The following is a 14,667-nucleotide window of genomic DNA, read 5'->3' on the forward strand; positions in this document are numbered from 1 at the left end:
ATGTTTAACTTAGTCCCACCAAGAGAATTGAGATAATTCATTTGAAGCGCTCTGCCTGGCAAATGGTAAATCCTCAACAAATATATAATAAACAGTGCAGTAACTAGTGCCTAACCCCATCGCCTACAGGTTTTGGAAAGGTCTTTATTTATTTTTAAAGATTTTATTTATTTGAGAGAATGAGAGTGAGAAATGGTGGCGGGGGTGGGGGAGCAGAAGGAGCGGGAGAGAGTTCTGAAGCAGATGCCTCACTGAGCGAGGAGCCCTACTCAGCTCAATCTCACTACCCTGAGATTACGACCTGAGCCGAAACCAAGAGTCAGACCCTTACTGACTGTGCCATGCAGACACCCCGGAAAGCTCCTGTATTTTAGAGCAGTAACTGCCAGTCTTCGGTAACACGATACCTTTTTTCCCTTTCTCTCTCTTCTGAAAACTTTTATCTCCTCCTTCATCTTTATTTTTACTTAATGACCTTGCTTCCTAATTCACTGACAAATTGGAGCATTTAGAAGGGCACTTATGCAGACTCCCACCACTAACCTACCTACTTATCAGTGTCAGTACCCATATACTTTGCTTTCCCTTAGGTTAGATGAAATATTCATGCTCCTGTCTAAAATCAGTCCCTGTATTTTAGACCTCACTCTTTTTCACCACTTTAGTAGCTTTCCATGCCTTCTATATCATCACTTTTTCTCACCTGAATCTATCCCATGACATACAAGGATGCTGGTTTTTTCTTAATATATTGTCTCTTAAAAAAGACGAACTTAATCCTACTTCCCCTTCAGTTACTGCCCCATTTATTCTGCTTTGCAGCAAAACTGTGTTTCCTGTTTTCCCACCATTCTCTCCAACCCATTTCAGTTGGCTTCTAGGATAACACATACCCTTCATTTTCCTCCTACTTCACTGGTCTTGCCTGAGTATATTTTGCTGTTAATGGCTCAATCCTTGGTCCTCTTCTCTTTAATTATGCTCTTATTCTGGTGACACCAAGGCACAAGGTTTTATGTTAATAACCCCTACGTTTATATTTCCAGCCCAAATCCTACTCATATAGCGGACTGGTTACTTGATATATCTCATGTCCAAAACATAAGCCCCTGATTTTCTTTCAAAAAAATTTTTACTTATAATTTTTGATGCTTCAGCTGATGGCAAATTTGCTCTACCAGTTGCTCAGGCCAGAAGCCTTACAGGCATTTTTGACTTCTCTCTTTTTCATATACCTCATGTTTAATTTTTCAGAAAATCATGTTGGCTTTACCTTCAAAGTATTTGTGCAGAATGTGATCATTTCTCCCCACTTCCTATACAATCACCCTTGTGTAAGCAATCCTCTTACCTGGTCTTTCTGCTTCCCACTTGCTTCCCTCCAAACTATTCAACATAGCAGTCAAAATGATCCCTTTAAAGTATCAGATCTCTACTTCAGACTTTACAAGGACCCCCAGTTTCACCCAGAGTAGAAGCCAAAGTCCTTTCGATGGCCTGATTTGCCTATTCTCTATTATCTCCTGTGACTTAAACTCTTATCTTGTTCATTCCTTGGATGGCCTTCCACTTTAGTGCTACCCCCCTTCCTCTACTCCCTTTTCTTTCCTGAAATAGATACATAGCTAACTCTCTTATCCTCTGCAAGGCTTTTTTTTTTTTTTCCTTCAGAAGTCACTATGAGGGTTTTTCTCTCCAACACTTATTTTAGATTTCATTCTAGTTGCAATACCCCTCACTTCCAAGTTCTTTTATCTTGTTCTTTTTTTCTTTTTCTTTTTTTTTTTCACTTTCTAATGCATATAATTATGATACTATTATAGCTTGTCTTCTCCCATTGGAAGGTCAATTTCATGAAAGAGCTTGCCTCTTTTCTTTTCTTTTCTTTTCTTTTCTCTTCCTTCCTTCCTTCCTTCCTTTCTTTCTTTCTTTCTTTCTTTCTTTCTTTCTTTCTTCTTTCTTCTTTCTTTCTTTCTTTCTTTCTTTCATTCCTTGGCTGAAAAGTGGGGAAACAACCTTATTAACAACCTGTTGCTCTTCGAATGCAAAGCTGAGTTTGAATCTGGCCTAAGAGATGGACCAATTTGGAAAGGCTGATGAGTAAAGTTGAATTATGTGGAATGTTTCTGTATAAAATGTTTAAGTCCTTGATTGAAGATCTAGGATGAAAGAAATGTTTTTAATTACTCTGAACATGATTCTGTTTTGCATGTCTTCTCGTGAATAATAGAAAATAGTAATGAGCCTAAATTTGCTACAGCAAATTTAATGTGTTCAAGAAGTTAGCACTGTTGTGAAAAATTGTGGACGTGATAGTCCTTGCCTTACAAACCTTATTCAAAGCTGCCTTTTTATATTTTAAGTAGCAGTGTTGTTACTATAAATTCTTGATTTCTTTCATTGTGCTCTTAACTTGATTACCTGTTATGGTGATATAAATATGAGACCTACCCTACCTCAGCTTTTAAGGAAGCTTATTACACAAGTGAACAATTTCTTGATAACTGCATTTCTTAGGAACAAAGTTAAATGTGTCCGATATTTTTTCTTTGTTTGATTTAGTCTCAAATCAGGTAAGAGAATTTTCAGACCTTACTTTTAGAATAAGAATGCAAATTTGACTACTTAAAAGCCAGTAATGCAATCTTCAGTGCTGTTTTTTATATGGCAGTAGTATTGGGGGGAAAGATATATTTATCTTTTAATATTGTTATCATTGTACAGAGTATTTTGTTTAAGCTTAAGTACTTTCATTTCTTCTATTTACAGCAGACTAAAAACGAAAAAAAAAAAAACATGGAGGCAGATACAATTGTAGATCTTCGATGCAAGCTCAAGGAGGTCGAAGAAGAGCGACTTAAAGCTGCACAGTATGGCTTACAACTAGTGGAGAGCCAAAATGAGTTGCAGAATCAGTTGGATAAATGTCGTAATGAAATGATGACCATGACTGAGGTAGGACCCTGGACTCTGTAGTGCTTAGCTATAGAACATTTGTATTGTCTAGCAATTATTATTATTATTATTAGATCTATTCCTTTTTGAAGATTGTAGTTCTAGTTGCTGTTCACCCCTATCTCTCAAAAACGGTACTGAAGTGAATCAACTGATAGTGTTTCTGACCATGTATGTTCTGAATTTGAAAAATCTGGTTACTGTTTTCTTTAGCACATACTGGATTTTAGGTTTGTTTTGTCTGCACTCTTCCTTGGTGACCTCATTTGTTTCATAGCTTTAGATAACATCTAAATGCCTTATAACACAACAGCAAGTCCTTAGTTTACTCCTAGACTTGTGTATTCAATTGCCTACTAATGGACATCTCAAACATAACATAAACAGAGAGAACAGTTGATTCCCTGCCAGCTAACAACATTCTCTTGCAATTTAGCTTACTTAGTAAATGTATAATAACTTGAGCCAAATTTAAGGGAATTTTACTCTGTATCCTTGTGGCCCTTATTTCTCATGTTTAATCCATCAACAAACTCTAAGAACCTGACCTGTAAAACATCCATCTGTGCTATTGCCACTCTAATTCAGACCACCATCATCTGTCCTGTAAATTACTACTGTAACCTTCTAACCAGGTTGCCTGCTTCCTTCATTGCCTTTCACATTGTTCATTCTTCACACAGCAGCTACATGGCCATTGAAAAATAAATGAAAGGGGTGCCTGGGTGGCTCAGTGAGTTAAAGCCTCTGCCTTTGGCTCAGGTCATGATCCCAAGGTCCTGGGATCAAGCCCTGCTTTGGGCTCTCTGCTCAGCAGGAAGCCTCCTTCCCTTCCTCTCTGCCTGCTTGTGATCTCTGTCTGTCAAATAAATAAACAAAATCTTAAAAAAAAAAAAGAAAGAAAGAAAGAAAGAAAGAAAAAGAAATGAAAGATCCTGTCACAGTCCTGCTAAAAACACAACTATGGCTTACAATTGTATTAACAACAATATTCAAACCCCTTACTTTGGTTTGCAGATTCCTATGTGATCTGACCCATGCCAACCTTTTGACCTCATTTTAAACTACTTTCCCTTGTGCTTAGCTATATTGCCTTCATCTGCATTGCACATCCCCTTTCTGTCTTGGATTGAGTCCTCAACCTTTAGGTGTCTGTTAAATATCACTTCAGCTGAGAGGCCTTCCCTGAGTTCTGTAAATTTGCTATCATTCACTGATTCACCTAATTAGCTCTGGATTATAAGCTCCATGAGAGAGGAAATTTTGTCTCTCTTGTTCACTTTTATATATGTCAAATCTGGTACACATTTATTGAAAGAATGAATTAATCTGTTTTATGTAGTAAATGCTCAATAATATGTTTAAACTTTGATCTCAAAATTTAAGTACAGTAAAAAAAAACCTGCTTTTCTTAGTTTTCCCTCTTATTTAATCTAGTTTTTTTTTTTTTTATCTTACTTTTAAAAACTAGTTGAATGATTTTGAACTAATGCTTTTTTTAATCTTTAAATTTCCCTGTCAGAGGGGCACCTGGGTAGTTCAGTTGATTAAGTGTCTGCCTTGGACTCAGGTCGTGATCTCAGGGTCCTGGGATTGAGTCATACGTCGGGCTCCTTGTTCAGCAGGGAGTCTGCTTCTCCCTCTCCCTCTGCTCCTCCCCCGTTTGTCCCTACCAGAAGCAAAAGCAAAAGCCTTCTTAAATCTTCCTTTTGTCTCAACACTGTATTCATCTGAGTAATTTGTAAACATTTGTTTACATTTGTAAACATTTCTCAGATGACTACATTCTGAAAGTAAGGGATAATTTAGTATTTCACTTTGTGCCTTGTCCACTCTTTTATTTTCAGAGCCATAAATATCATTATCAAACCAAATAATTCTCATTGGGAAAACTGAAATGCTATTAAGTGTTTTTTGTTTTTTGTTTTTGTTTTTGTTTTTTTTTCACTAGCAGAGATTACTTGACCTGTTGACATGCCACGGAACACCTTACTTCCTTGACATGGCATAGAAATAATTACCACATCAGTAGCATGGACTAAAACCCTCTGGGCTTTTCTTGAGACTGATTAGCTACAGAGTCACTTCAAGTCTAACCTGTGGTTTTTACTTAGAAAGCAGCAAATACGTGAAATAAGAATGAAACAGTTGAAGGTGAGAACTGTTTATATGTGATGGCTTTAAGTTATTTTTATGTAATCGAATTATAATTGAATCTGTTTTCAGAATTATGAACAAGAAAAATATACTCTTCAGAGAGAAGTTGAGCTTAAGAGTCGAATGTTAGAAAGTTTGAGCTCTGAATGTGAAGCTGTTAAACAACAACAAAAAACACACCTGGAGCAACTGAAAGAACAACTGAGCAGAAGCCATGGACAAGAAGTAAATGAACTAAAGAATAAGGTTTGAATCTCTACGCATGTCAAAACAAAAATGTTTCATGCTTATGGAATTAGGAATATGTAAATTTTAGGTGATGAAGATTTTCTTAATGCCATCTGTGCAAAATAGCTGAGATGAAGGCTCCATCATTAAAATATTGGGAGTGGAAACAATGAGAAACAAGAGTTTGCCCAAGGGAATTGTAGTAATAACATTCTACTAATTAAATACAATTATTTAATTTCAGTAACTGGATATTTGTTATGGAATTTTAGTTTAGTGAAAAGCATGACCTTCTTGCTTGTAGTGCATAGTATAGCAATTCCCTTTCAGAAAGACCAGTCTCCTAGCTTTCACTGAAAGAAGTAATCTTTTGTAATCTTACAAAAGAAACTAACAGTTTATTGTAAGTTCATGAACATTAGAATAACCAAACTTTCTTCTTTGGTTATTGAAGATAAGCTAATGACATATGATCTGCTTCTTAGAACTCAGTAAGGAAGGTACCGTTATTGTCTGTGGATATTAGGTGAGAAAACCAATGTTTAAACGGATTAAATAAATTGGACAAAAATTGCAGAAATCAGTCAAGATTTGGACTAAAGCTGCCTGATTACAAAGCCAATGTCACTATACTTAGACTAATGACATGTTACACTGGCTTCATTTCATGCATTAAAAATAAGTTGTCCATTCTTTTTTGGTTACCCCCAACTATCCAGTTCCTTCAGGAATCTGGAACTTTTATTATGCTCTTCTTTGTATAGAGTCCATACTTTCCAAACTCTTCTCTACAAAACCTTACCTGACTTTCGGCTTGCTTTCTAATTTTCTGTGTTTTGTGTAGCATCTTTTAAAATTTTTCCATATCTGTACCACCTGTACTGTTAATTAATTTCTTTAAATTGACTCTCTTTTTAAATGTTTATTCATTTTAAGTAATGAGATCAATGAAATTATATATTTGAGTTGGTTGTATTTTTTTCCTAAATTGTAGTCAGATGAACATAGCTATCAAAATGCACTTTCATGTAATACTTAGAATCATCTTATATTTGTACTGGCAAACAGTAATCCACCTTGTCTGGAACTAATCTGAGTTGAGACACCAATGACTGATAATGATACCTTTCCCCCGCCCCTGTCATATTTTCATTTTAGCAGTGGCTTTCATTACCTAAACAGAAAAAGAGTAATGTAGGAAATATTCACAGTCTGAAGCAAGGCCACTTATATAAGAATGGCTTTTTGGCAGAGCAAAGACTAAATTAGTCAAAAAATATTTTCAGTCTTACAGATGTTCTCAAATCACTTCTTTCAAAATTTTGGAGTTATATTTGATATCTTTAACTAACTTACTTACTTTCTCTTTCTTTCTTTCTTTCTTTCTTTCTCTCTCTCTCTCTCTCTCTCTCTTTCTTTCTTTCTTTCTTTCTTTCTTTCTTTCTTTCTTTCTTTTTCTTTCTTCCGAGAGAGAGCGAGCGAGCAAAAGATGAGTACAAGCAGGGTTTAGGGGCAGAGGGAAGGGGAGAAGCAGACTCTTCCACTGAGCAGGGAGTCTGACCTGGGGCTCAAACCCTGGGACCCTGGGATCATGACCTGTGCTGAAGTCAGATGCTTAACTGACTGAGTCACCCAGATGCCACTTGCTTATTTCTCACAATTACTCCATCAGCTGGTTTTAAGAACTTGATCTACAAAGGATCCATCTTTGCTGCTATCATTCTAGTCCAGATTACCATCCTCTCTCCCCTAGACTATTTTAGACCTCTATCCAGGTAGGCTGCTTCCATCATTGCTCTTCATACTGTTCACTCTTCACATTGAAGCCAGAGTGGCCAAGAGTCCAGACATACTTTGATTACTTGTATGGACTATTTGTATGTTTGTAAGTCAGTGCATATCACTGTTTTAAGATGCTTAGCCTTGGCCAAATAGGAAGACTTAATAGTCTCAGCATGCAGTAAATTTAGGTCAGTCAGTGATGTTTTTCAGAAGAATAGCCACATTTCAACATAGATTGTTCAGCTGAAATTTTTTTTTTTCACCTCATGAAAATAGAAAAGGGAAAACAAGTCAAGAAGCTCTTATTTTTTAAATAGAAAGCAGATATCAGGATATAGAAAATTGATACCTAATTGAAGATAATTCTATATAGGTGATAATTATAACCCTGGACATCAAGCAGAAGTTTTTTATAGATAACAGAAATTGTTTAATGAATGCTAGGTGTGGTGATGAATGTTTTACCCCCTCCCTCCCATCTCAGTTGAGAGCCATACAATAACCTAGTAATTGTACAATCATTAACAGTTTTTACCTAAGAGGAATGAAACAGGCTAAATCTAGGCTTGACCTTAAAACTTCATCCTTCTGCTGTAAGTTTGTTCCCTTTAAACTACATATTTTTAGTTTTCCAAGAGAGAACTGTATGAAAGTATAATTAGTTTGTTCATCTTGATTGTCTTATAAAATAGTTATTCTGCAGTTACCAGAGTAATTTATACTGCACTGTATATTCTGATGACCTTCAATTACCTTTTGATTTTTTTAAATTGTGAATTTTTCTTTTTTACTTTAGTTAGAAAAACTGAAAGCCGAATTAGATGAAGCTAGGCTTAGTGAAAAGCAATTGAAGCACAAAGTAGATCATCAGAAAGAACTCCTTTCATGTAAATCAGAGGAAATGCGAATAATATCTGAGCGTGTACATGAAAGCATGTCTTCAGAGATGCTAGCTCTTCAAATTGAACTGACTGAAATGGAAAGTATGAAGGTAATTTTTATGGCATGTATGTTCTTTGGTTGTTTTTTTTTTTTTCTTTTTTTCCTTGTGTATTTTTTTTATATGTTTTTGTTATAATCCTTAGGTAATGTTAAGGCTGAAATATTTTTTTTAAGATTTTATTTATTTATTTCACAGACAGAGATCACAAGTCAGACAGAGATCACAAGTAGGCAGAGAGGGAGGCAGAGGGGGGAAGCAGGCTCCCTGCCGAGCAGAGAGCCCTATGCGGGGCTTGATCCCAGGACCCTGGGATCATGATTTGAGCCAAAGGCAGAGGCTTTAACCTACTGAGCCACCCAGGTGCCCCGGGGCTGAAATATTTTTTATCTTAACTTTGATGCTACTAATTAAAAAGTAGTTTGTAGAGTTTTTAGGTGGATTATTCATTCATGGTAAAGCTTTAGATTATGTGGTTATGTAAAGCAGATTACCTTTAGATTAATGAAACCTTTGGAAGAACTTAGAGTCATTAACTCTGATCCTAGTTTGTGTCATAAAAGCCCTACATAAAATATTGGTTTCATGGAAATTGATATGCATATGAATGTAGATTTTTTCATTGCAGGCTGAGGTTAATTAAAAATTAAAGACTTAAATTTATAGGAAAGAAAGATAGCCTTTCATATGGTTCCCTGCTGAAAAATTTTAGTAATTTTTATTCTTTTATTATGCATTTTACAACTACTGACTAACTCTTTAGTTTTAGTTTTGGGCGTGAACCACTGCTGATAGATAAACTGAGCAGCTGCTAAATGAAAGACTATTCAGGACAATTTCCTCTTTTTCAATTCCTATTGAATAGACCGCCCTCAAAGAAGAAGTGAATGAACTACAATATAGACAAGAACAACTAGAACTTCTTAGTACTAATTTAATGCGCCAGGTAGACCGACTTAAAGAAGAAAAAGAGGAGCGAGAGAAAGAAGCAGTTTCTTACTATAATGCTTTAGAGGTACTATGATTAGAGTCACATTATCTTTTCCAATAATAATAAGTTGTTTCCTTGCTAATCTAACCTCTATTAGCTAAATTGTTTCCTTTCAAATTTAGAAAGCTCGTGTAGCAAATCAAGATCTTCAGGTGCAATTAGACCAGGCACTCCAGCAAGCCTTGGACCCCAATAGTAAGGGCAACTCTTTGTTTGCAGAGGTATGTAACAAATACCCCATTGATTAAATTGGCATTTCACTTAATACAACAGTAATGAAGCATGTTAATATTTTCTAGGTGGAAGATCGAAGGGCAGCAATGGAACGTCAGTTTATCAGTATGAAAGTCAAGTATCAGTCACTGAAGAAGCAAAATGCATTTAACAGAGAACAGATGCAAAGAATGAAGGTACAGCGTTACCACCATTGAAGGTTTATTAAAGCAATTTTGTATCTGCGTTACGTGTACAGATATATCAAAGAAAGCCATCTTTTCCTTCAAAGAGTGTACTTCATAATTTCTAGAACTGCATTACTTTAGAAAAAATATCTTTAGATTGACTAAAATTTCTATTATATCAATTTCAAAAAATTAATCCTTTAGTAGGTATTTAGTAGTAGTACAGTTAGCATCTGTTGATTAATTTTTTTAATGGTTACTCAATAGCTTTGTGATTGATTTCTTTTTTAATGGTTACTCAATTTCTTTCCCAGAAATATACAAATCTTTGTGTAGCAGAGAAAAATTTCACAAGTTTTCATTTCCAGCTGTTGGTCTGGCATTTCTTAGCACAGGCCTAAGATTCCTACTTCAATGAAAACTAGTTCTCTCACATTCTCCAGTTCTCCTGCAAAGGCTTATTATAGAGTGAGATTCGGATACCTTTTTCTTATAGTTCCTCAAGACAAGCATATAGGCCCATTAAATTTAAAAAATTTTTTAAATTTAAATTCAGTTTAATTAACATATATTGTATTATTAATTTCAGAGATAGAATTCAGTGATTCATTAGTTACATGTAACACCCAGTGCTCATTTCTTCAAGCGCCCTTCTTAATGCCCATCACCCCATCCCCACCCATCACCCCTCCAGCAGCTCTCAGTAGGCCCCTTTAATTTTAAGGGTTTTTTTGGTCATCATTTTAGTCAAACAGGCAGTAACAGAAAAACATGCAAAAGTTGGAAAGATTGTAGTATTGTACCGTCTTTTAGAATCCCGATCCCTGAACTGTTATGCCTAACTGGCAACTGGAAGTCTAGAAGGCTTTCTGCCTTTTATTCAGGGTGGTGAGATTTAAAAATAGGAAAAATTAGTAATGAAACTTTGGTATTAGATCACCCTGGGATTGAATTATAGTTCTGTCACTTGCTAGCTGTGTGACCTTGTCCAAGCATTTTTACTTTTCAGTATATCATCATTCACCCTGTTTATAAAGTAGATATGATAGAACCTGCTTCTTAAATTGTCCTGGAATTAAATGAAAGCATAGTAAAATGCTTATACAGTATTTGGCATATAAGGAAGTGCCAATTTAACAAACAGCTATAGTTTTTAAGGATTTCAACAGTACTGCCTGGTTTACCAAGATTCCCCTATCCAGGAATGATTTTTTTGTAAATTTTCTCACATTTGATTTTTGCTTTCTTTCCGTGTGTGTGTGTGTGTGTGTGTGTGTGTAGATATATATATATAGTAATATATACATATTACATATTTTCAGTATAATTACTATTATTAATCACCCAATGTTCCCATGATATTCCAAGTTATCTTTAGAAGCAAGTAGATATGAATCTTCTTAGACTCCAGTCTGAAGCAGGAACAAAAAACAGGTCCTTAAGAATGTTAAAAGTCATCTTTCTATCTTCATAACCACAACTGCAACTGTATTATCATTGCTTGCTTTACTCAAAACTAAACTATTGGCAATTTTTAGAACTCTGGAAATTTCTGAAGGCAGAAAGGCATGGTAATTTTAGATTCCAGTTAATTTCCCTTCAGTAGGTATGTAACTCCAGGTTTTGGTGGATTCATAATTAGGTAAGTTGATTACTGTTATTAAAAAATAAATGTATTTATATTTTTATTGAAGAGTCCCTTGGTATCCTTCGATGTCTCTTACCTTTGTTTTCCGTCCTTGTCATTTGTAAATATCGCCATTATAAATGTGAGTAGTGTAATAATTTCTTCCACTTAATACTATTGAAGTTAATCAAAATTTTTGAGAAACCCCGTCAGAACCTTAATGACAATGCATATGATGATTAAAGTATAGCATTACAGTGTTTGGACAAGTTTATTTACCAGTTAAGTGATGCTTCTGGATCATAGCCATTTAGTTCAATTTTATGTTTCACAGAAGTACAAATAATTGTTACAGTTGTCATGTATTACTCATAAGTACTCAAATAAGTACTTAAGAGTTATATCTATAACTAAACTTCTTGATATAAATATTTTCAAATTATTAGATTATTAAAGTAGACATAGTTAGTTTAGTTTCCAAACTGAATTCAAGGTTACACAGTACAGAATGTGCATTGTACCAAAATATAGTCATCAGAATCTTCCTTTCCTCCACTCAGTTCTCTGTGGGGTGTTGGGTGGTAATTTTTTTTTTTTTTTTCTAGTTACAAATCGCCACATTGCTGCAAATGAAAGGGTCTCAAACTGAATTTGAGCAGCAAGAACGGTTGCTTGCTATGCTAGAGCAGAAGAATGGTGAAATTAAACACCTCTTAGGTGAAATTAGAAATCTGGAGAAATTTAAGGTACATGTAACCCCTTCAATAATGCAGCCAGATTTGGTTTGAATATCTTAAATCAGTTTACCCTTGAAAAACATGGGGGTTGGGGATGCCCAACCCTGCGCAGTCAAAAATCTTTATAACTTTTGACTCCTAAGAACCTAATGAGTAGCTTGTTCTTTACTGGAAGCTTTACTGATAACAGGAACAGGTGATTGACAGATATTTTGTATGTTATACATATTAAATACTGTATTCTTAAAGTAAGTTAGAGAAAGTAAAATACCATTAAGAAAATTATAAGAAGAGAAAATACATTTATAGTACTCTACTGTGAAAAATTCCCATATGAGTGGACCTGTGCCATTCAAACCGGTATTATTCAAGGACACCTGGATTAATGTAATTTGTAATTTATGTTAATTAATAAGAATTTTTATTTTCTGTAGAGCTTATATGAAAGTACAGAATCTAAGCTTTCTGCCAACTCTGGAGCTCCGGAAGATAACACCTATTACACAGATTTACTTCAGATGAAGCTTGACAACTTAAAGTAAGTGTTGGGCGCTTAGAAAGATGGACAGTCTCTTGATGTACTTATAATAAGTAGTGTTAGTGACTACAAATTTTTGTTTTCAAATTGCCAAAAGAAATTCCGGGAAAAAAAAGCATCAAAAATATCTTTGTGTAGCAAATAAGATGCAGTCAAGATATAATTAGTGCTGGTTATTGAAGAAAAAAATACTTTCAATGAATAATTAAATATTTTTATTTTCCCATGTTAAGCATTTTAGATTGGTAAGAGAAAAGAACTTTGACATAGAAAATGTTCTTATAATCTAAATTTTTCAGGAACAAATATCATCTAATTTGAAACTTGAAATTATTTACACATGCATTAATGTGGAAAGAATATTTTCCTCCTTTTCCTTTGAAGGATATATGACATTTTTTATTTGAAAGTGCCGTTGTTAAAGCTTATTTTGTTTATTGTCTCTTTGTTACTTAAAAACCCCAAAACGTGTGTTTATCTAAGAATTCAAATATCTAATAAGATTTGCACTAACAATATATGTTTTACATATGTGTATAAAACACTTATATATGTTATGTGTTATTTTAATATTCTTTGGTTCTCCTTTTTTTATTTATATAGCAAAGAAAATGAAAGCACTAAAGGTGAATTGTCCATACAACGAATGAAAGCATTATTTGAGAGCCAACGGGCTTTGGATATTGAGAGAAAACTTTTTGCAAATGAAAGATGCCTCCAGCTCTCCCAAAGTGAAAATATGAAACTGAGAGCTAAACTAGATGAGCTAAAACTGAAGTATGAACCTGAAGGTATGTATATCTCATATATTTTGTCTTTTAAATTATGAGAAACTCTGAGAACTCATATAAGGTTTTTTTTTTCTTACTACAGCTTTATGCAAATCCCATTACAAACTAATTTGTGGTTATGTATCTCGATCTAATAAAACAAATTTACTGCTATAAAATGTGTAAGAAAATTCAAAGAAAACTAAGTACTGGGTATGAATGAATATAATAGATACTCTGTTGGATATCTGTATATTAGAACCTTGATAAGGTTTGAAAACCTTAGAGACTTTTCCATTTACAATTGTAGCATCTTATGCAATATGTCGAAGAGTTTGATTTTGTTGAAGCAACTGATGTTTGGGAGCTGTATTAATTAATATTGTTTATAGAAAACCTAAAATAGTGGAGACTTAAACAAGATAGGTATTAAGTCCTCCTGTTACAGAAGTCTGAAAGAGACATTCTGGGACTGGTCAGAGTGTCACAATCTAGGCTTCATTTGCATTGTTCATCAGCATAATCCTTGAGCAAAACTGAGTCATGTGGTCTCACCTATGAGAAAAGCTGAGAAAGGTAGTCTTGATTCTCAGGAGCCATGTTCCCAACTACATCTTGGGATTTTCTTTTTTTCTTTTTTAATTTTATTTTTTTTAAACATATAATATATTTTTATCCCCAGGGGTAAGGTCTGTGAATCGCCAGGTTTACACATTTCACAGTACTCACCATAGCACATACCCTCCGCAATGTCCATAACCCCACTCCCCCTCTCCCAACCCCCCTCCCCCCATCAACCCTCAGTTTGTTTTGTGAGATTAAGAGTCACTTATGGTTTGTCTCCCTCCCAATCCCATCTTGTTTCATTTACTCTTCTCCTACCCCCTTAGCCCCCCATGTTGCATCTCCTCTCCCTCATATCAGGGAGATCATATGATAGTTGTCTTTCTCCGATTGACTTATTTCGCCAAGCATGATACCCTCTAGTTCCATCCACGTCGTCGCAAATGGCAAGATTTCATTTCTTTTGATGGCTGCATAGTATTCCATTGTGTATATATACCACATCTTCTTTATCCATTCATCAGTTGATGGACATCTAGGTTCTTTCCATAGTTTGGCTATTGTGGACATTGCTGCTATAAACATTCAGGTACACGTGCCCCTTCGGATCACTACGTTTGTATCTTTAGGATAAATACCCAGTAGTGCAATTGCTGGGTCATAGGGTAGTTCTATTTTCAACATTTTGAGGAACCTCCATGCTGTTTTCCAGAGTGGTTGCACCAGCTTGCATTCCCACCAAAAGTGTAGGAGGGTTCCCCTTTCTCTGCATCCTCGCCAGCATCTGTCATTTCCTGACTTGTTAATTTTAGCCATTCTGACTGGTGTGAGGTGATATCTCATTGTGGTTTTGATTTGTATTTCCCTGATGCCGAGTGATGTGGAGCACTTTTTCATGTGTCTGTTGGCCATCTGGATGTCTTCTTTGCAGAAATGTCTGTTCATGTCTTCTGCCCATTTCTTGATTGGATTATTTG

General features: G+C 35.1%; 1 protein-coding gene across 3 annotated transcripts in view; it reads left to right on the forward strand.

Moving 5' to 3' along the window:
• Positions 1–2,769: 2,769 nt before the first annotated feature.
• SPDL1 (spindle apparatus coiled-coil protein 1) overlaps positions 2,770–14,667 on the forward strand; it is a 20,674-nt gene continuing 8,776 nt past the window's right edge. For 2 of the 3 annotated variants that reach the window (XM_032851773.1, XM_032851772.1), the window contains exons 1-9: positions 2,770–2,955; positions 5,182–5,358; positions 7,919–8,113; positions 8,928–9,077; positions 9,176–9,274; positions 9,353–9,463; positions 11,687–11,827; positions 12,253–12,356; positions 12,960–13,147. In XM_032851773.1, coding sequence (XP_032707664.1) covers positions 2,797–2,955; positions 5,182–5,358; positions 7,919–8,113; positions 8,928–9,077; positions 9,176–9,274; positions 9,353–9,463; positions 11,687–11,827; positions 12,253–12,356; positions 12,960–13,147 — 1,324 coding nt within the window. In that variant the 5' untranslated portion in view covers positions 2,770–2,796. The remainder of the gene's footprint in view (positions 2,956–5,181; positions 5,359–7,918; positions 8,114–8,927; positions 9,078–9,175; positions 9,275–9,352; positions 9,464–11,686; positions 11,828–12,252; positions 12,357–12,959; positions 13,148–14,667) is intronic. The other variant, XM_032851774.1, reaches the window with a different exon arrangement.

This window comes from Lontra canadensis, unplaced genomic scaffold (assembly GCF_010015895.1).
Source record: "Lontra canadensis isolate GAN:19392208 unplaced genomic scaffold, GSC_riverotter_1.0 scaffold5, whole genome shotgun sequence".
NCBI classification, from domain to species: Eukaryota; Metazoa; Chordata; class Mammalia; order Carnivora; family Mustelidae; genus Lontra; species Lontra canadensis.